This window comes from Schistocerca gregaria, chromosome X (assembly GCF_023897955.1).
Source record: "Schistocerca gregaria isolate iqSchGreg1 chromosome X, iqSchGreg1.2, whole genome shotgun sequence".
In the NCBI taxonomy this organism is placed as follows: Eukaryota; Metazoa; Arthropoda; class Insecta; order Orthoptera; family Acrididae; genus Schistocerca; species Schistocerca gregaria.
Window position 1 is genome coordinate 799,188,204 of NC_064931.1, and position 24,109 is coordinate 799,212,312.

The window sequence follows — 24,109 nt, forward strand, 5'->3', positions numbered from 1 at the left end:
GAGATCACGAATGTAAAATTAGATATTTGAGCACGCACAGAGGCTTTCCACGACTGGAACAGGAAAGGGAGGTAATGACAGTGGCATGTAAAGTGCCATCCACCACACACTGTTGGGTGGCTTACGGAGTATAAATTAGATGTAGATGTAGAAGGTAGTGGTCTGAATCTACATTAACTCCTCTGTAAGTACGTACATCAAGTAAGTTTGAGGAATACCTGCCAGCCAGCCATGGTGGCTGAGCGGTTCTAGGCGCTTCAGTCCAGAACCGCGTGACTGTTACAGTCACTGGTTTGAATCCTGCCTCAGGCGTGGATGTGTGTGATGTCCTTAGGTTAGTTAGGTTTAAGTAGTTCTAAGTTCTAGGGGACTGATCACCTCCAATGTTAAGTCCTATAGTGCTCAGAGCCATTTGAACCAATGCCTGCCATCAATAATTACATGATCAGTTTGGTTGAAGGTATGCTGTTCAGGGATTCACCATGTTGCTTTATGAATCCTTTTCCATAGGAACAAACTGCTGCCTAAAGCCTGTTATGTGACAGTGCAAGCTGAATGACTCTGTGCCCATTGTCATTTGTGTTTTCATGGAGGCTATGCTTTCCTGTTGCTGGGAGGTAACATCTTCTTTACCAATCTGTGCATTGAGGCTTCCAATAATTATTTTAGTGTCATACACAGGGCATCTGTCATAAGTTCTCTCAAGGTTCTCAAAGAAGATGTCTTTATCCTGGTCATCTGATACTTCTGTGGGTGCATGTACTTTGATCAATGATTAGTTTGAGAATAGGGTCTTCACTGTCATATGTGAGATTCTAGATGTTATTCCAGCCAATCCACTCACTAGGTGCTTAAATTTTTGTCTTACCATGAACCCTGTACCAAATTCATGGTGGCTCTCTGGACCATGGTAGAAAATTATCCAGCATCTCATGTCAATCACTCCATGTCCAATCCATTGCATTTCCTGTAGGGCAATTATGCCTGCCACGGTTTTATGGAGCTGATCTAGCAGTGACCCCATGGCCCCCACCCTGTAGAGAGATTGTACGTTCCAATAAACACATCATTGTTTCATTTTGTTTTGCATTTAACAGTGCCATGTTGTTGTCCATAAATCGATCCAGCTTCTTTACTTTGAGGTTTCTGAACAGGAGTTTATTTACAGGAAGGGATTGTTAGATGCTTGCCCAACCCACAACTTGGAGGGCCAGGGTTTGTATGAGGTTTACTCCTGTAGGGAAGCTGGCTTCACTACGCCTATAGAGCCCTCCCTGGCCTATGTTGTGGGACACACTTTGTCTGGCTCCTTTGTGAAGACCATTCCGGCTTGGGTGACCCTGCCAGTAGCTACGCTACCACCAACACAGCTCTTCACTTCATCGGAGCATGCAAACCCTCCCGCCTAGCACTGTAGGTTCCTTCGATAAGGCAGTGTCCCATTTGGTAAATATCTGATTGACTGCTGTCCAGTATCAACAATGGATCAACATAGAAAACTGTTGAGGAGTCCTTGGGGAATGAGGTCCCACTCCTCTCTCAAGGTGGTTTTCAGTTCTTTCATGGTATGGGAATGAAATGCTCATTGAGAAACACATCTGCCAAGAGTATCCCAGGAATGCTCAATGGGGTGTAGGCCCAGAGAGGACACAGACCATTCCATACATTTAGTATATTCACTTTCAAGTGTGTCCAGCACCTCAGCTGTCCTATATGGGTGGGAATCATCATCCATAAATGTAAAGTTCCCCACCCCTAAACACACGGACATGATCCAGAATGATCTCCCTGCAGTACCACTGTGCTATCATGGTATCTTCCATGAAGATATGCAGTGGTGTATGACAATTGTGCATAATACCTGCCCGTATCATATTGCCTAGGCCATAATGATGATGTTCATGAACATTCTGTGATGTCGAGTCTGGAACCGCGTGACCGCTATGGTCGCAGGTTCGAATCCTGCCTCGGGCATGGATGTGTGTGATGTCCTTAGGTTAGTTAGGTTTAGGTAGTTCTAAGTTCTAGGGGACTGATGACCTCAGAAGTTAAGTCCCTTAGTGCTCAGAGCCTTTTTTTTGTGATGTCGAACATGATCCCCTCTCAACACTAACTGTTGGTGGGAATTACCTGCCACAGTGAAGTGGGATTCTTTGGAGAATATCATTGTGGACCACTTTTACTGATGCCAACTAATACGCTCCCTACATCAATGAGCTCTGTTTTCGTAATGATGTGGTTGAAGTGGGATGCATTTCACAGGCTTCTGACACAACAAACAAATCCAGTTTTATCACTGCAAAATTATTCTGGCAGAGACATGAATATTGGTAGCTGTAGCAAGGCCTTCAGTCCAAGAAGTGAGATGTCTGTTCCTTTTTGCCACTAGGGTTACATATCAATCATCTTGTTTGTGATGGTCCATTTACAACCACTGGTGTGTCTTCACATAGGATTTCCACCTTCTGGGGCCTTTTTTAAATTATGAGATAACACTTTTGGACACACCCATTACTGTGGCAACAATAGCGGTATTTTCACTAGCTCTGAGCCCTCCAGTTGCTTATTCACAATCGTAAACACTCAAATGATATCTTGCAGATGTGATGCCATACCACATGGAATGTGGTACAAACTTCTCCAAACACCATACTGCATGAACTGTTGAATACATACTGAGCATTTGTGCACAGGCTTTGCTGCAGTTAACACATCCCACCCTCTACATTTCCTTTTACTATCATTGTTTGGGTGTTCCATAGCACTTTTCGGTTGCTCCATAGCAAATGGCAGTAGTTCCTTATTAAGTGTCAACAGTTCCTTAGAAATTGTGAAGCAGTGTATAGTTAGCTCATGTGAAACCTAAAGAAACAGTTCTTGCTTTATTACTCTAAAGTATAGTTCTATAATTAGTTATTTATAACAAGTTCATTATGATACTAACATGCATCACATTTATACAATTACAGAGACAAGAGCCAAGACGCCGTAGTTTATTAACATTAGGTAGTCTGAGATCAAAAAAAGAAAGTTTCAATGATTCTTCAGATGGCGGCCAATGGAAGGAATTAACTGGTGATCAATGGACTTCTTCTCAGAAGCCTAACAAACATGAGGACACAGAATCTGATGACCATCACCAGATGGCTCAAAAACCCAATGATGTATTTTCAAGTAAACAAGATGTAGATGAAGGGAAAAAACCTGCAATGAAAAACTCTTTAGAATTAGGAAGTAACTTTTGCAACAATGTGCAGCACTATACAGATGATGCCAAAAAATCTGATTCTGAAAGTGACTGGGACAGTGACGACAGCTTGCCTATAGGCAGCTGCACTGCTACAACAAATAAGGAGTCTTTAAACATTACAGCAGTTAAGGTAACAGGAAGCCAGGAAAATAATCCTGATGAAAGAGCACTGAATTTACGGAGGAAAGGTGGTATTTTGGTGAGATCTGAATCAATAGATTTACCTGATGATGCTGATCTTGCAAGAGAGAGACCTGTTGAAAACACTTCATCCAATGAAACTCAACAATTGATTAATTTAAAACAGGAAATTTTCAAGGATGAAAAAGTGGTAAGTTGTAATCTGTTTTTTGTGGAAAAATAATGTAAATGCTAAGGTGATAATTTTTTGTGTAAGGTAAGATATTCACAAATTCACCTTGTTTTGTTATGATTGAGGGGAAATGAACTTTTAACTTCCATCTGTACTATAAGTCTTTGAGTTTTCCTGAATCCTGATTTATTCATTTGCAAAACTGACTGAATCCCCTAGGAATATCACACATAGTATAGACTACCTAAATCTCCCATCTACTCAAATTTTTCGCTCGTTTCTTGGTAATCTTTGAAATAAGAAATTTGTATTTGAATCTAATGTGTACTGTAATTTTCAAATGACACTGATATATCTTACAACTCATGTAAATGTTTCATATTTCCAATATTCTGCACATTTTGAAGTTGCTAAATACTGTTGAAGATGTCAGATTGGGATGGTAACAAACCCTCTGTAATAGGGCCTTGCCTTTTCAGTCATGACCTAACATTATGGTGTGAACTGGCTGATTATCCATGTACATAACATTAATTTTATTTGGAAATTGCTGCAGTGACAAATATCACATGATTGAAAAAGCTTTTTGACATGCATGCATTACTCTGGGTTTGAACATGAATGCCCTCTTGTGTGTTATCACACTAATGTAAGACACTATTGTTTTATATAAGAACTGACTCTTTTGGAAGCATGCTTCTAAATTTTGTATAATGCATGACATAGTTCTCTCTGTAACTGCATGTTCTATATAGACCATTCACTTGACTTACTTAATTAACCTGCATGTACTTTTCTTTCTCAGGCTTTCCAGAACATGAAGCCTTGTGTGAATGAGGAAGGGACTTTGGGCAGAGAAGGTACATTGATGGGATATGAAGAGATATGGGCATCAAACCCCCATTTGCCATTGTCAACCTCAGAATCGTCTGTGCTAAACTCTTGTTTTAATGTACAAAAAACAACATTAACAAAAAAAGATAGTTCAGACCGAACAGAAGTGTCTGAAAATATTTGTATAGGAACCTTGCTGCAAGATATATCTGAAACTAAAACCCTCTCATGGGATACTCATATGCTGATGTCAGCATCAAATGTACAACCTGAAACAAAGGATGATACACTTTTATTTAGATCACCTTGCTTGGACCAAAGGGGGAAAACTCTTAACTCAAGTGAAGCTGGATTATGTCACTCGAAAATGACAGAAGTGCCTGATATTCAAAGTGCAATATTTCCAAAAGTTAAGGTATATCACAGTAAAAGTGAATCTTGCTCAATGGATGCTCTTAATGGTAAACTACCTTCTCATGGAGCCATGAAAGAAGTTAAAATAGCGCATTGGAAGCGGCATTCTCATCATCAATCAATATCTGTACCCCTATGGAACAAAAGTGAGGAGTTGCAGAAGCTATCTGAGCCAAATACAGACCCAATAGTTATAGATAATGGCCATATAAAAGCGCAGCTGAAATGCTATGATGAAGCTTTACAAGAGTTAGCACAAGTCCCATTCATAAAAAAACAGACATCCCTACCACTACCTCATAAAAATGAGGCATGGGATCCAATTTTTTCACAGTTTTCAGGTACAAGAGGACACCATTATTTGTCTCTCCCTAGAACAAATGAATTAATTGATGAAGCATTCAAAGAAATAGGAAAGTCTTCAGTGAAATTGAAACAAGGCTCATTATCACTTCCAAGAACAGCTACATCAAAAGATATGATTTCAGATACATACCCAACACTAATGCACCCAAGCAAAAAATTGTTGCAGAAAAGGAGGAGGGCAGAAAGTGAAGGAGAAATGTTTTCTGCCCCAGCAAAAGAGTCAGAAAGAATACAGGCTACTGCAGGCACTAAATATGAGAAGCTGAAGGGATCTTCCGACTCTTCGCTTCCCACACGTTTTAATATCATAGGGAATGTGACTAAAGATGATCAATGTAGTTATGAAACTCATCACAGTGATAATGTTGTATCTTCTAGCAGAGAATCATTGCCAGACAAACCTATACGAAAGAAAAGAGGTATTCTCTTGGCAATGAGATGCTTAATGGGGCGTAGATATGATTCAATGAATGGCAGCATTGCTAGAAACATGACTGTTGAAGAAACAGTTGGTGAAACCGTGTCAGCAACTAACACTAACACCCATGATTGGTTGCAAAATGAAGGGTCTACAAGAGAGAAATTGAATCTGGATGATAGTACTATAAGGTGCAGTAATCTAGAAGACAATGAATTAGGGGAGCTGGTGAAAACAGTGGATGAAGTTCAGTCACCATCTTTAAACAGAGCATCTTATGCGAATGTTGAGAATAATTCAATTCTATCCAATATTAGTAGAAAAGAAACTGAATTAAAAGATTCTACTGCAGGGGAAAGTCTTCCAAAACATCAGGCTGTTGCGAGGTAAATCTATAACTTAAGACTGATTGATTTAAAAAATTTTCTTCATATGATGTTTAAGAGACACAAGTTCAATGCTCAGTAGATGTATATTCATAGAAATATCTCTCTCTCCCCCTCTGATGTGTGTGTGTGTGTGTGTGTGTGTGTGTGTGTGTGTGTGTGTGTGTGTGTGTGTGGAGAAGAGAGAGAAAGAGAGAGAGAGAGAGAGACCTGAACTGGACCTAGAGCTAGAGCTACTGTACTTTTACAGTTTATATGTAATTATCATCCGTGAGTACATGATTTTGTTTAACAGATACCTGCTCCACTGCTTGAAAACTGGAATCACAAACATTCCTTTATGGTCACAGAAGTTACTGCATGTGCTTCATAATTACTTAGTGGCATCCAAGAATGCTCCTAATTTTCATCCATATAACAAAACAGTTTTAATTGTGTTGTTATGAAGACTGTGTAAGCAAATCCATCCACTACATGCCTATCACAATTTTTCCTAGAATACACAGACATTCTATGTGTGAGACAATGAAATTTGTGATATGATCATTATAGTCTCATTAATACATTTATAGATTGGTATTATCTTTCCATTGACATTAAACTCTAATATTCCTTCCTTCTTTCTTCCATTGACATCAGTGTATCCCTGACAACATTAAATGCTCTTCTACCAGTTTACTATGCTTTCCAGTTTCCCCTTAAAAGTACTTTGAATTAGTGAAAATGTGTAACTATGTGTCAGAATATACCATGTATTTCCAATCCCATATTTTCCTAGTATGCTGAAAATTTTGCACACACTTGTTTGGTTTCCATTTTCCAGTGTGCATAGCTTTTATTAAAACAGAATTAAAAAACCACAGACCAAGTTACAGTTCACAAAAAATTGCTGATCTGGCCTGATATGAGCAAGCAGACTTGATTGTGGAAGAATGATCTCAGAAAGTCCATAACTCCTCACAAAGTCATTAATGGTACAGCAATAAATAATCTGTGTAGCAGACTCTAAACCAATCCAGTAGCATGCATCCATGTTCAAATTGTGTCTCATGAAGATGATGTGTACAGTGTTCACTTGGTGAATGATGTGATTATTAAGCTGCAGCTGCTGCTTACAAATGCATTCTGGCCTCTAGGAAGTGGGACCAGCTGATTCACTGAGAGAGTCATCTGCTCTCAGTTGCTGGGTCCAGCAGCTTCTTAGATTCAATAACATCAATATTTTCTGTGACAGAATCTATTTAGTTTTCCAGGTAAGGTGTCAGAAGAGATATCTAAACTTTAATGACTATTTTCTTATTATTTTGTCTACCTTAGTCTTTTTCTTCTTCATTGTATCATATTCTGCACAGTTTTTACCCATACCTATATTACTACTCAGTGTAAAGCTATGCTGGGAGTAGGGCTGATTTCTGGCACCATGCCATAGGGTGTGCTGTGGAGCGACAAGCTGGTGGGATCCAGTAACAGACTGGTGGTTGAAAGAAATATTTGTCACTGATAATGACAGGCAGTCATATATGACTCTGGAACAGCAGACTGGTGATGCCCAGCATGTGTCTGGCTTCCACTTCAGTGAAGAGGTACACACATTAACATCCTGCATTGGTGACGTCAGGCTACACAGTAGCAGCAGTCTACCCATGGGCCAAGGATGGTGCATTTCTTCTTCTTCCTGTGTTCGGCTGTTGAATGCCCACACCCAGGCAACTCAGGCCCAGCTCAGATGCACTGCATAGACAATGGAAGACAGCTGTGCCTGGGACATGACCATCTGGGCACTGGCAGGAGTCTCATGGTGGCAGGTGCTGTGGTACTGAGACCCACTGGGAGACACAGTGCAGGAGGCAGCCAGCCTGACCAGATCTCCAACCCATGGCTGCAGCTTTTGGTGCACAGTCCTGTCATTGTCTAGCATGGCTCTGCCATTGTGCTGCTCAACTCAGAATGAATCTACCTCAAAATCCACAGCTATTCTTATGGCCCTGGGGTGAATTTGTTGCACTATTACTCCCCCCTCCAGTCACAGTTCTTGCATTGGTGCGGTGACACTGCCTTACCTGCTTTGGCCATTACCAGTGTGCAGTGCAGATTTTGCTGAGCGTGGTTAGCCCATTTTCGATCATTTTTTGTACATGTTGCTATAACCTATATGTCACTGTATTGTGCTTTCTGGCCAGTGAAAGCTAACACAATGCTTTGTAGCAGCTTTCTCACAAAATCCCTACAAGTTTCACTTAAAATTAGGTAGCGACACTGCATTGCCTCCCTGCACAAGGCACAAGGAAAACCCAGCCCCTCAGCTCTTCCTCAGAACCATTTACCCAGTGACAATTTCCACCATTGATCTATACCATGAGGGACACGCTCCCATGATTATATCAGACTGGCATTCTAAACACTATACATTTACTACATTAAAGTTTATGGCTCCTTCCTATCTTCTTTAAGCTCTGTAAATTCATTCTCCATTTCTTGCTCAGGGGATCTTATCCACTGGAATTGTGATTATCCACAGATTGGTTTTTTGAACTGCTCACTGTTTCAAGTAAATGAAAGCTATGCAAAACAAAATCAGAGTCACTGTGGCATTAGGAATTGCTACACTCAACATCACATTCACCACATCAATACTGTTCAACATGCTGCATTAGTTGCTCTATAGTGATCTGCCATTACTGTACAGATGTTATCTGACTCAGTAAATGAACTGGACCTGATCCCAAGTATCATTCAAGAAGGTAGGGTTTTGCTTAGTCAACATCTATGTCTAAGGGTTTATCCAGACAATACAGCTGTGGTTGTGCTATATTTGAAACAATGACTTCCGTCATTTTAACTGGTAAATGAAGTGTGGGTCCTGTAATATCACACATAGTCCCATTAATCAACAACCCACTGTCCCTTAATTAAGTGTCTTGCTCCCTTGAGCTTCTATTGTTCATAGCAACTTGCTACATTATTGTATTGTGGTACACCAGTAATACCCAATGTAGACTCACTCTCTGGAAGTACGACTTCAGTTCTGTAACATCCTTTCCACATAATCAACCTTATTTTTGTCCCTGAACAACTGCATGGTTTATGCATTAATTCCCATCTGTATCCATCCCCTTTCTTCCCTCCGTAATTCATGCAATAATACTTCCTCTATTTGCTGTATCTGCTCCTTCAACGATGTGTCTGTCACGAGCAACTTCTTGTGCTCCCCTGTCACCCCATGAGTATTCCATTACTACTTGCTAGCCATTGCAAACCCAAAAATACCTCTTCCAGCCTCCCTATTTCACCCTGTAGTTTCCAAACATTAAGTACCAAACGTAATGTCCACTTGTGAATATACAGTATCACATCATGCTGCCCTCCTGCATACTTCTCCACAGTTGCTGCAAACTTTCAGACTGCCTTTCTAGTCCTACTCACTTTCTGTTTAATCATATCAAATGCCAGTGGCATCTTTCTACCATACATCACCTCAAATTATGACAATCCTGTACTGAAGACTATTTTTAAGCTATATGCACTCACTAAAAAAGATAGATATGTGCCCCAGTCTGTATGTTGAAGTTAACATAATAACTACTAAGAATCCTTCAGATTGTTCGATAAACCCACTCCATCCTTCCATTTGACTGAGGATGAAGTGGACTAGCTCTTAATTTTTTTTCATTCTCAACAACCAACTCAATTCCTTCATTATGCCCAACATGAACTTCATCCGTTGATCTGTTATTGTTATCTTGAGCTCCTCAAACTTCAACACCCATTTATTTGTCAATGCTTGTGTGACCATCTTGATATAATGACAAAAATAATCTGTTATAGTCAGCACAAAATGATTCCCTGCTGGTGTTTGGTTAAATGGTCCTAACACACCCACTCCAGTAGACCAAAACTGTTCTGTCACTTTCAGCAGCCTCTGCAACAGTACGTCTTTCTAACTTAGATCTTCATGTTGTGCACAGTGCATACAATTTCTCACATACTGAGTGACATCACCTTCCTTTCCTCCCCATCTGTATTTCTCCACTTCCCTCAGATTGATAACTGTGCACCCACCATGGCCAGACAAAATGTGATCATGCGTTTCTCTTGACATCTCTTTCCTTATCTTCGCTGCTACAACCACTTTCAGTCCTAATCTCATCTCCTTACATCACAAGCCATGACACATGCTGAACTACTGCTACTTATTGTACTGCTTACACTCACTATCAGCACTGTGTGCTGCTTGCCACTCAGTAGGTCGCCATTACCTTCCGCCTAAGTGCATCCTTGTTTCTGTATTTCTTCCCTGATTTGAGGATCATTTTGTGCTCAGATCCACTGGGTTTTGATACCCATCTTATCAGTTTACTCGATGGTCCTTAAAACCTAGTAACCACTTGAAAGCAGCATGGCCAGTCACTACTTTAAGCATTCTTCCATCCAGGTGACACCAGAAGTATGTTACTCTGTACAACAGGCTAAGAATCTTTCCCTGTGTTGTAGAGTAATTCCTCTCAGCTACATGCAGTTGTACTGATGCAAACACAATGGGATATTCCTCTCCATCGACCTCCTGGCTCAAAACACATCTGAGAGTATGGTTCAAAGCATTACTTAATAATATAAACTCCTTCTGAAAATCTGGGAACACCAACGATAGACTCTACATCAATACTTCCTTGAACTCACCAAATGCTTTCTGACACTCCTCAGACTACACAAATTTGATGCCCTTTTTCACTAACTGTGTAATCGGTCATGCAATACCTGCAAATCCTCTCACGAATATTCTTCAGTTACACTTATCTTTGAGAATGTGAGGCAGTCACGACCCACTCCAGTGCAGCAGGTTGGCAATGGCCATCAGGTAGCTGGGTTACACCATGGTGAAGAGGTACATGTGTTAGTGCCCTGTGTTTATGATGTCAGATTGAACAGCAGCTGGCAATCTGTCAGTGGGCCAAGGCCCTGACATCAGCAGTGCATTTCTTCTTCATGCTGCAAGTGTGTTCTGCTGTTGAGTGCCCACACCCAGGCAACTCAGGCCCAGCTCACATCCACTGCAGAGATGAGGGAAGACTGCCAGGCACGGGACATGAACCGCAGCCCCTGGCAGGAGTCCGGCAGTGGTAGGCATAGACAGCAGGATGACAGTGCTGTGGCACCAAGCGCCACAGGAGTTACGTAGTGCAGGAGGTGACCAGCCTGACCTAGTCTTGAACCCATGGTGACTGCTAGTTTTGGTAGTCATCTTGTGATCTAGCATGGCCCTGGCATTTTGGTGGTGCTGCTGGACCTCAAATGAATCTACCTCAAATTTCACAGCTGTTTATATGGCACCAGGAGGCATTTGTTCCACTGTTACCCACCCCTTTTTTCACATGGTTCATAATAGGGTTCTTGCCCTGGTGTAATGACACCAACCTGCCTGCTCTGGCCATTACTGCTGCACAATTGAGGTTTTGCCAACCACACCTAGCCCATCTTGCAGTCCTTTTTTGTATATGTTGCTATAACTTATATGTTACTGTATTGTGCATTCTGGCCATTGGTAGCTAACTCAAGGGTCCACGGTGGCTTTCTTACAGATCCCTACAAGTTTCACTTAATTCTAGGTAGCAACACTACAGCTATTTACCAAACTAAGTATCCTATTATCACACAGCAGAACTAAACTGTGTGAAATGGCTATTAACACTTTGCCATATGCACGTCTCATACAAATTCATTCGCTTGGTGCTGGCAGCGCTAAGTCGGATTACTTGGCTTGTCGTTGGCCACAAACACAATGACTTTTGCATGCTTTAATTTTCCGGAAATCCTCTATTTTGCTGTATCATTCCACAAACTCGAATTTTCTTTTCAAGTAACTTCTCTGCAAGTGTTACACTGTTGTAATAATTATCCGTGCAGAGGTGATGCTACTTTCCATCAGAAAGTGTCAATAGTTTCGTCACTGTTTTTGCTAATGGCTGCCCAGCACTGGAATATATCTTGAATGAGGAAACGTATCCCGTACTCGAATCACACAGCATCCAAATGAGTATGCCATATTTCGCATTTTTTTGACGGATAGTGAACTTTAAAATTTAACCATCCATTCCGCGGTATCATTCCTTCATCAATTGACATGTTTTGACTTAGATTAAATGTTTGTTTAAACTTTTTGGAAAAATAATTAATTATGAATTGCACTTTGACAAGCTGGTTGTTACTATCCAGTTTATTGTTGCTGTTGGAAAAATGTACAAATGTTAATATTTGTCTGAATTGATTGCGGGACATCGTTTTGTGAAATATCGGTGTGTCTGTTAATGGATTTGTTGACCAATAGTCAAATGGCTCTGAGTACTATGGGACTTATCTTCTGAGGTCATCAGTCCCCTAGAACATAGAACTACTTAAACCTAACTGACCTAAGGACATCACACACATCCATGCCCGAGGCAGGATTCAAACCTGCGACCGTAGCAGTCGCGCAGTTCCAGACTGTAGTGCTTAGAACCCCTCGGCCACTCCGGCCGGCAACAAATAATCATTGATCCTTGCTTTTCTTACAGTTCCCATAAGGATAGCAAGCTCAAACCATTTTCTAACTTCAGGTCCTGTAACGTGGACAAATTTGGCATTTTTTAATCCAGTTTCATTTTACTGTAATTTTGACAGTAGTACTTTTTGGTTTCATTGCTAATATATTCAAATAGATCATTCCCAATATATAACTGTACGATATCTTAGAGGCTCTGTGTATCTTTGGGAAATATGTTTGGACCTGGGGATCCTTGAAATTTATTATTGGTCCTTGGTAAATCAAAGTCTGACCACTGTGCACTGTCTCCTTCATCTGATTCAACCAAATCAGCTGGTAATCGTAGCATTCGCCAAATGCTTCTTGGATGTCTTGCACTATCTTCCTATGATTCTGCTTCACTTTCATTTTTTTTTATATCCAATGTCTTCTTCATAATCCACCAAGTTGTCCAGAATGTTGGACAAGATGTCTGCGCATTCATTGTAAATAATCCTTTTGTCTCTTTTATCCTCCATGATGAAAGGGCACAAGTACTTATAAAAACAAAACACTTGTTGATGTGTGTAACTTATTGTTACCTAAACAAAACACCAACAGAATGCAAAAGATGCTAACGTGCTGTCATCAGACACTGTGTGATACTACGCAGACGACGACGCTCTGGTGTCGCCGGCCACTGAGCGATACTCTGCAGACAACACCACTGTGGTGTCGCCAGCCGTTGACCCCTGCACAAAAATTGTGGTTACATGAACTATTTCACATATTTGACCTCTTTTAGGCTTCATTGACTTTGCTTATTAAATCACCAGTTTAGTTGCGCACTTACATTTTGTAAAACTGGCATCTGTGTAAATTTTACCTATCAGTTTTGTGAATTTTTAGAGTTTATAATTTAATTGTTTTGTTTGTGTGGCCATCTGACTATGAAACTACTGTGCTTGTAAATGTTAAGTTTGAATCAAACTGTCAACGTACATAGCTTTTGTTTAACTTTTACAAAAGTATTTTTTTTTTCTTTCATTGCCCTCACAGAAACATTTAAATTAATAATCCTAACATAATAGTTAACTAAGCTGGTGGAATAATAGCACAGTCTATGGAAACCAAGAAAAGTCTCACACTTGGTAGGATGATGGTTCAAATCCATGTCCAACCATCCATACTTGGGTTTACTCCAAGTAACTGCCTTCGAAATTTTGTGTTTATAACCCTGTAGTCACCTAACCAGAAGTCTTGTTCCTCCTGCCACTGAACGTCACTAATTCCCACTGTATCTAACTTTAACTTATCCATTTCCGTTTTTAAATTTTCTAACCTACCTGCCCGATTAAGGGATCTGACATTCCACGTCCCGATTCGTACAACGCCAGTTTTCTTTCTCCTGATAACGACATCCTCTTGAGTAGTCCCCGCCCGGAGATCTGAATGGGGGACTATTTTACCTCCAGAATATTTTACCCAAGAGGACGCCATCATCATTTAATCATACAGTAAAGCTGCATGCCCTCGGGAAAAATTATGGCTGTAGTTTCCCCTTGCTTTCAGCCGTTCGCAGTACCAGCACAGCAAGGCCGTTTTGGTTATTGTTACAAGGCCAGATCAGTCAATCATCCAGACTGTTGCCCTTGCAACTACTGAAAAGGCTGTTGCCCCTCTTCAGGAACCACGCGTTTGTCTGGCCTCTCAACAGATACCCCTCCGTTGTGGTTGTATCTACGGTACGGCTATCTGTATCGCTGAGGCACGCAAGCCTCCCCACCAACGGGAAGGTCCATGGTTCATGGGGGGGGGGGGGGGATTTAGACATATAAATTAAAATTTACACACAATCAAAGTACTCATCTATGTCATAGAAAGTTTTGCTTAAAAGGTAATTTTTAAGCTCAGTCTTAAATTTTACTTCATCTATTATTGCCTTCATGTCCACTGGCAGAGCATTGTAGAGTTTTATTCCAAAATAACTTACATGATTTTGGGTTTGTGTTGTCCTTACGCTTTCTACATACAAATTCTTAAGAGTTCTAGTATTATAATTATGGCAGTCCTCATTTGTACATAGATTTTTCATATGTGCTCTTGTACACAGAATGCTTTTAAAAATATACAGTGATGGTATTGTGAGTACTTGCAGTTCTTTGAAAAGGGGCCTACAATGAGTTCTTTGAGAGTTATGTGTTATGATTCGTATAGCTCTTTTCTGAAATTTGAAGATATCTATTAAGCCTGATTTAGTTTTACCCCAGAACACTATGCTGTAATACACGATGGACTGAAAGTAAGCAAAATACACTAGTCTTGTACAGTCTGTGCTGCATACTCTAGATAATATCCTCAATGCAAAACATGCCGAATTGAGCGTGTGGGATAAGTACTTGAGATGGTCTTTCCAGCTTAAGTTTTGATCAATGTGCATGCCCAAAAACTTTGTGGATTGTACACTCTCTATCTTTTTATCCATTAGTTTTAACTGGAGGTCCATATCTTGAGTTGCTCTGCCATACTGTATATAATTTGTTTTACTTACATTAAGTGTTAACTCATTAGCATTAATGTTGAATATATTTCAGGACTATATCAGTTGTGGTGGTTAATGATTTTTTATCATCACTTATAGTTATGCTAGTGTCATCTGCGAACACATTATTTTGGTAGGGATATTAGGATTTTTTATGTCATTTATATAAGGCAACTATAATAAGGGACCAAGAACACTGCCCTGTGGGACACCTATTTCCAATTTCTTTGCATTTGAGACCCACTTCATTTTCTGATTTTTATGTTCTGTGATGATTTCTACCACCTGAGTTCTATCTTGAAGGTGAGATTCAAACCACTGCTTCACAACTCCCCTTACACCTATTGCCTCCATCTTGTTTAACAGAATTTTGTGATTTACTGTATCAAAAGCTTTAGATAAATCTAAATTAATTCCCACTACACATTTTTTAGTGTCGAGACTCCTGACAATCTCTTTGGTATAGGCAAGGATAGCTGATTCTGTGCTGTGACCCGAGTGAAAGCCATGTTGATTGCAGTTTAGAAGTTTGTGAGCATCTAAGTAATTTATGAGTCTGGTTTTCATTAATTTCTCTAGAAGTTTTGAAAATGATTGGAGAAGGCATATTGGTCTATAATTTTCTACCTTGTATGGATCTCCTTTTTTAAACAGAGGTCTAACCTTAGAGATTTTCAACCTCTCAGGAAACACACCTTCGCTGAAAGGCAAATTGGCAATATGTACCAGGGGCTTTATAATTTGTTGGGCAACTTTTTTATTTATTGACACAGGCACTTCATCCACACCTGCAGACATTTTTGATTTTAGACTCTTTATCACCTTTAATATTTCATTATCATTTGTGGGAGTTAACAACATACTACTGTCTACTTTTGGGGCTGTTAATTTCTCGTGTTTAGTAAAGTTTTTACTTAATGACACTGGTACACTTAAAAAGTAATTATTAATTTAATTTGCCAGAGTTTCATCTTTTAGTTCAATATTTTCACTATTTTTGAGTACTATTTCCTGATCCTTGAGGCTCTTACCTCTTTACCTTTTCACAATTTCCCAAATAGTTTTTGATTTATTGCCTGATTTTCTGATTAATTTATCATTACTTAGTAATTTTGCTTTTGTAATTACTTTTCTATATATATATATATATATATATATATATATATATATATATATATATATATATATATATATATATATATATATTTGTAATTTGTTACATATTCTTTAAACTTGTGGTCAGTCCAACTTTTCAGTCTATAGTTAAGCATTTTCATGGTCCTGGAGGAATTTCTAATACCTGTTGTGATCCAGGAGTTAGCATGTGTATGCCCATATGTGTTTGTTTTGACAAGTTTCCTAGGAAAACACATTTCAAAATTCAGCATAAACAGGGAAGAAAAAACATTATATGCAGTGTTTGTGCTAGTTTGTAACAGTACTTCTGCCCATGATTGGCTAGTCAGTGTATTTATGAAGTGACTGCATCTATTTGTGGAGAAGGTTCTTTTGTGCATTTGATATGAACTATTTTTGGTCACAGGGGCTATGGGAAATTTAAGGATAAGTGCATTGTGATCAGATATTCCTAGGTCAACATTTATTACATCTATATCTATGGCATCTATATTTGTGAAGATATTATCTATGAGACTTTTTGAAGAGTTTGTTATTCTTGTAGGGTTAGTTATATGTGGATACAAATTGAAGCTCTGTAAAACATTCAGGAACTGATCTTTGGATGCACCTTCTGTCAATAAGTTAACATTAAAATCTCCACTTATAATTGTTGTTGATTTTTTTATGATGTAATATTTTGAGCAATGCCTTTAATTTATTTCTAAAAATTTCAGGATCACCACATGGTGATCTGTACACTGACATTATTATTAATTTACTCTTTTGCATATTCAACTGTATTGCTGCAGCCTCAAAATGTTTTTCTTCATTCATGGATTCAGTTACAGTCATATTTTTAACCTTTACTCCAGGTTTTCCATAAATGCAAACACCACCATGGCGTGTTTCCTTCCTGCAATAATAACTTACTAATTTGTATGGGGAAATGCAAATATTTTCTAGTTCATAACTCATGCACCAATGTTCTTGAATGCAAATACAATCTATACTAGCTTCACTGGCTGCAATCTCAAGTTGTAATATTTTATTTTTAATGCAATGTATGTTAAGGCTCATTATTTTTAAATTATTGAAATTAGATTGAGAGGAGTTTGTACTCATGTTTCCCAATGTTACCGGCTGTTCCTTGCTGAGGCTCAGTTTCCTGCAGGACTAATAGTTTCTGCATAGTGAGCAAGAGAATATGAAAATCTCACTTGACACACATGGTTTCTGAAGGCTGATTTGAGGTACTTTTCCAATTCAATAGATCAAGAATGTCCCACATGAAATTGTTAATCATGGCTTCCTCCACACCATTGTGGTAAGTTGTAAACAATTATCATTTCCACTCTGTATATAAATGGTCTGATAGATAACGCTTGAAGCTCCGTTAGGCTTTCCACCAATGATCAAATTGTATACAGGAAATTCCGAATACCAGAAAATTATTGTAAACTCTAGGAAGACTTGCAACTTTCAGTTGTATCACCAAAAAAAAATATCAGTGACACACTTCTATTCATTAAATGACCCCCATGATGAAATGCACAGCTTTTGTTTGACTTTGCTGTATCTAATCTCTTAACTGTAGCTGGTGATGGTCCAAGACATGTCCAACATCCTTGAAAAGTTACTTATCAAAAGAAGCTACTATTTTGACTATTACATTTCACTGTTATCTCTTTTCATGCTGCCATTTACAAATATATGTTTTATCTGTAAACAAGGTGTTTACCATTTGCTCCATTGATTTCACTTATTTTCATTGTCACATGGTTTTACTTTCTGTTTTATATACACACGACATGGTTCTAAACTTAAATACTTCACCTCTTTTGAATAATGCCTGTAAAGGCTTTTCTTTTTGTCAATTATGTAAGATATGACTGCTATGAATAATTTCGTATGCAAAGAGTATATGTAAGTGAGGTACATGGCAGTGGAAGCTTGCATTGGGATATTGCCTGAGGCAATTACACTAAGGTTCATACTTACATGTACATCTCAATCCACACCTGTAGTTTTCAAATCATTCTGTAGCACATGGCTAAGGACACTTCCCATGGTACCACATATTAATCTACTTTCCTGTTCCATTCACATATGGAGCATGGAAAGAAATTTCTTAAATGTCTTTGGACTTGCTAATTAGTCTAATCTTGTCTTCACAGCCCCTATAGGAATGATACACAGGTGTTTGTAATATAATCCTAGATTCCTCACTTAATATTGGTTCTTGAGACTTTGTGAATAGGCCCCCATGGGGTGGTTGGCATCTGTCTTGAAGGGTCTCTCTGTTTAACTTTTCCAGCTTCTCAATGTAACTCTCCCATAGATCGAACAATCCTGTGATGAATTGTGTTACGTTTCTTCATTTGTGTTCTATATCCCTGTTAATCCTGTTTGGTGTGTTACACACCCTTAAACTATGTTCTAGACTAAGATTGCATTATTTTGTAAGCATCCTCCTTAGACTGGTTGCATTTCCCAGATATTGTATTAATGAACCAAAATATAAATTGAACTTATGTAGTCATTCCATTTCATGAACGTACAAATTATTACACTCAGGTATTTATATGAGTTGAATATTCCTATTGGCACTCATTTATATTGTATCATGGGATACACCTTTTACATTTTGTGCAGTACAAAGTTTATGAAATCAATTTGCTGAATGCAAAGTCCTTGGCACCAGCTGTATTAGTAACTGAGCTACTAGCCAATAGCGACATATGAAAATGTGTCCAGCAGATTCATGTTGAATCGTTTGAAAGAGCTGTGGTTTGTCAGCAGTGTTTCTTCTTTCAAGACAGAATTTTACATTTCAGAAGACTTAATGCAAATCGTCAGATTTTGAAACCCTTTGAAATCATGTCAAGATCTGGTGGGATACTTCTGCACTTTCTTTCAGAGAATATTTCATTATAGACAGGCAATGTCATTTTCTTACAATGTTCAGTTTGTCAGTGTACAGGTTTGCCTGTGAACTTTTCCACACTGCCTGTGCTAGACAAATTATTTTATGAACAGATTAATATGGCAGCTGTGCATTACAAATGTTGTTTCCAGAGACAAACTAATCAGACTCATATGAAGTGGATAGCAGACTTGCAAGGGCTTTTACACCATTGCAAGTTTACATGTGAGTGTGGATGTTATTATGATGTTGCCATGCTCAGGAATGCCATTACTCAAAATGTGTCAGATGCTTGCATACACAGATTCTTAAGTATCCTGATCCTAAGAAACATCCTGTGAGAATAACACTGTGTGCTGGACCAAGAACAAACTCGGGATCTTTGGCTTTCCTGGACAAGAACTCTACCAACTGAGCTATCCAAGCGTGGATAGCTCAGTTGGTAGAGCACTTGCCCATGAAAAGGAAACGTCTTTAGTTTAAGTCTTGGTTCACCACACACTCCCAATCTGCCAGAAAGTTTCACATAAGCACCACTCCACTGCAGAGTGAGAATTTCATTATAGATCCTGATCCTACTTTGCAACAAGTTTTGGAATTAGTAGGGTGTCAGGATTTATATTACATTGCTGGAGTATATTTTGATTCAGATTCTATTTGTGACATACAGATTAGTGGTAAACAGGTTGTACCAGTAGTTTATGTGTCACATCATACAAAGTCTCAGATTGGGCAGCAACATAAACACCAACAGAATGCTAGGCAGCAGACTAGCAGTAAAAATCTCGTCGTCGGTTTTCTAAGCGCACAAGCAAAAGGCATGCCCCTGTTGTGATGCTCGATGGTATCGCTGTGGCAGGCATGGTGATGTTCAAGCCATCGGTTTGCAAACCCACAATTCCAATGTACACTTTGCACATTCTCCCAAGTCACAGTCAATGAATTTTGATGCACTTTTTTTCAAAGCCAAGTCATAACTCTTATGTTACACAGTGCAAGCCAAGTGCAACAGCGAAGAAGTTTCCCACTTCTTCCATTCAGCATCAGAGCAATAAGATGTTTATCTCTCTGCAGACTGCTGATATCACACGATGCGTGCAGTTAGACAATGGTGGGCCAGTGACTTTGTTGAGCAGAAGCACTTACAAACTGTTAGATAAGCTACTGCCTTGATCCATAGTTTTAAGGATGTTATGTGAGAAAAGCATGAGTTGGGTTTCACATGACTGATGTTTTCAGAGGAGGTTATTTTGTTTGAAATGCCTCATTATGTTTAAACTTAGAATGTTTTACAACAGATGGATATCAAGGATATAGTAGTTTTGTGGATCACGTTTGTTACCCTTTTTGTAGTCAGGTATGGCCTGTTCTTTCTTCCAGCTATTGGGAAAAGGTTTTTGTTTAAGTGATTTATGCTATATTGTGGTAAAATGAGAAGGTAATTCAGATAAAAATTCTGTATAGAATATGATGGGGTTTTTATTGGGCTCTGAATCAGTTTTAGCAGTTTCTGCTGTTTTCCAATTGAACTGACTGTAGTGTATGTATAACTCATCTTTTCAGACATGGGAATTAAAATATGGCAGCACTTCTGGGTTTTCCTTCATAAAGGAACATTTGAAATTGGAGTTCAGAATTTCTATTTTTGCTTTGCTGCCATGAATTTCATATTGTGTGTCATCTGTGAGTGTCTGGGCACCAAGTTTGGTTCTACTAATATAACTTATATATGGCCACAATTTCTATCAGTTTTTGAGGAATCTTTAGATAAGATTTTGCTACAGTAGTCACTGAAGACCTAATTCACTGCCTTTTCACAGCTAAGCTCTGTTCTATTATGTAGCTATGTGTACTGTGCTTGGTCAATTACTGTTCTAAACTTGAGCCACTGTTGTTCTGCATACTCTTGCCCAGAGTTAAATGTTTCAACTTCTTCTTTGAGATATGACACTATTACCTGTTTATCTAGTTTTAATACCCACTATAACCCTCCCCCCCCCCCCCCCTTCCTCCTAACCAAGGCTCTGCATACCACTGTGCTAGAATCAGAGGGTATTTTTATTTTGAGTAGGAGTCAAGATACACAATTAAGGACAGGTACTTTGTTTTTCGGTGTTGCAAACGAGTTTGTCTCCTCTTACCCCTTTGCAGAAACTGTATAGTGGAAAGTCTGTATCACTTACTATTTATGTAGCAACTGCCCAGTCTGCTTATAACTCTCATAACTCTCACAAAGAGCAGTCCCTGGAATGATCTGGTAATGGGGTTCATTTTGCTTGCAGAAAACGAGATAGAAGATTTTATTTTTTATCATGTGTATATAGTTTATAATATGTTGAATCCAAGTTTTTGACCTGTGAAACCCTCAGGACAACTATTCTGGGATGATCTCACAAGATAAGCCACAACATTATTTACATGTTGAAGAGCAGTTCAGTCCAGATTTGCAACATCCACATACTGCTGTGTATCCTCTTTTGGATGTGTAGGAAACCATCTTCAGTCGTATACGTGATGCCACATCATTTGTCATGCTCACGGGAAACTAGTCTGATAAGTTCTTCTTTTTGCCCTACTAGCATGGATCAGTTTTCTTCCCCAACCTAGATTGCACTTGATGGTAGGATCCCAATATGCCACCTTTGCTGTCTCTGATGTTGGGGTAGCCTTTCATGTCTGAAAGATTTCCTTGGGGCATACTGCAATGTCAAAACTGAAAAATTTGTTTTGCAGACAGAATGTGATGCTACCAATTTATCGAAGCTGCCTTTAGTCTCACATCTATTATGGCAGCAGTATACTCAATATTTGTACCTGAAAAAGTATACCTAGCCTCCCTTCTGAGATTAGTGACCCACTTTTATTCATTTGGTGGCAGTTCATCGTGATATGATGTGTGTATAAATTTTGATGCATTCTGCAATTTACAGAATTCTTATTTCACTCTACATTGCACTGTACCCTGCTTCTAAACTTCAGTATATGACACAAATTGGACATTCTGTGTGACATGAAATAAACTTCCTAACTCTGTATGCTGTGGATAGAATTCAGTTGAAGTCTATTAATCTACCTGCCAGTAAACACAAGTTAAAGGACCTAACTGTTCAGATATTTCATAGAAGAGATGAACATTTTGACACTGAAATAATTTGCAGACAATTTGTAACTGTGCATAGTAGCATTGCTTTTAATCCACTATGCACAGAGCATGTTGTGCACATCTACCATGTCACATGCTGGCTAAATATGATACACACAGCATAGCTCTGTGCCATGTGCAGCATACTGGTTATACATGAAATCAGGAAACTGGCTGGGGAGATGGGGTTCCATGTAAAATCTACTTACCAGCACTGTACATGAGATAAGGCAACATCCAGGTGATGTCTGAAACAGCACAAGTCATCAGAGCAGTGTAACATCTGATGTCAGCAATATTCATCCTTAAAAAATTATTATGGATGCTATGCATAATACAGTTCTGTGGTGATCTTTTAGTGGAACTAATTTGTTCTGTCAGGACATCACATCATGTAAGTATGTGCTATCAGTGTAGTAATGAGATTAATATTCACAAAAGGAAACTGAGACCATCATATTATGCCTTATGCTAACTTAGGTTGATTGAATTATTGTGAATGGATAAATTAAAAATTTAGTACATCAAATAAAAATGAATTTATCAGCGTATTAATTTCGCTACAAAAGTATAACTTCACAGGATAAGATAAATAATCTCATAATACAAATTTTGGCAGTGGTAGTTGAAACAGACTGCTTAAATCTTAGTAGTGATGATGTAGTAATAATGAGTGAAAGTATAGTTCCAGTGATCAGAATACATATCACTCATTTGAGACAGATTAATATGATAAAATTCCATACTCTACAGCTTAAACAGGTAAACAAAATCATGTATCCATAAAGCACATATGAGATACATTTATGAATTACTTTCATAAAGTCTATTCATATGGAGAAATGGCCAGTTCCAGACCATTTAATAGGTGTCTACCAACAACAGGATAGTTAATTTGGCTTTATGTGAACTGTTATCATTTGAAGCTATTTAAATAGAAGAAGGTTTGGAAAAATTTAGTGATTTCTTCATAAAGCCATTTTAAAATATGGGATGAAGACTGGGAAGGTATGATCCTTCCTCCAAAGTTAGAGCATCATTTCTAATAGTGTGTCCTATGAACATTTTCACCTTGTTATTAATATTAAAATGTGCACAGGTATTGGTGATAGACTGATTTTGGCTACTGTTCTGTTTCTTACAACATATCTGTAAATTAATACAATCACTGTGTACAGACAGAACAATATGGAATAGAATCTTTGCTGTCACATGAAATGATACATTCACATATTTGACTTAAATCCTGGTGAATCACCATTGAATACATTTGTATCCCTTCATAGATACATATAAAAACAATATATACATATGTTAAAAGAAATCATTAACATCCATGTTACAACATAAAAATCAAAATAGGTGTTACATTTCTTCCTCTTAAATTTTTTCATACTGTTATTACATTTTCCTTTCAAGCATTTTCAGTGTTATCTTCTGAAGTTTATAAATATGAGTGTATCGGTGCATAAAAAGAATGCATACCTCCATTAAAACTGTACACACACATACACAGAGATCATAACGTAAAAAATTATGTTTGCTATTTGTCTTGCATACATTTGCTTTCTAAGTATTTTTTAATGTTTGCTTCCATGGTGTCCTTAACTTGGACCATATTTTATTGCCAAGCTTCAAAGACATGTAATACAGTATGTTTTCTAAGAAGCTAGGTCTGTAACAAGGTAACATTTACTCTGATCTATGTTTTGTTTCATAAATAAGTGTGAACATTTTCCAAAAAGAAAAAGAGAGAAACATTTCATATATAAACATACAAGTTATTGATGAAGTTTTCTTGGTTTATCAGCTGAGTCAATGCATCATTCTGCAACAACATTTTGACAAGTTTTCTACTCATCATATTCAAGCAAAGTGTCAGGTTCAGTTTCATTGCCTGTCTTTA

The 24,109-nt window shown here is 38.4% G+C and overlaps 1 protein-coding gene across 2 annotated transcripts in view; it reads left to right on the top strand.

Annotated features, from left to right (window-relative positions):
• LOC126299386 (uncharacterized) overlaps window positions 1–24,109 on the top strand; it is a 478,915-nt gene that overhangs the window by 230,959 nt on the left and 223,847 nt on the right. For both annotated transcript variants that reach the window (XM_049991253.1, XM_049991254.1), the window contains exons 7-8: window positions 2,970–3,581; window positions 4,369–5,981. In XM_049991253.1, the coding sequence (XP_049847210.1) occupies window positions 2,970–3,581; window positions 4,369–5,981 (2,225 nt within the window). The remainder of the gene's footprint in view (window positions 1–2,969; window positions 3,582–4,368; window positions 5,982–24,109) is intronic.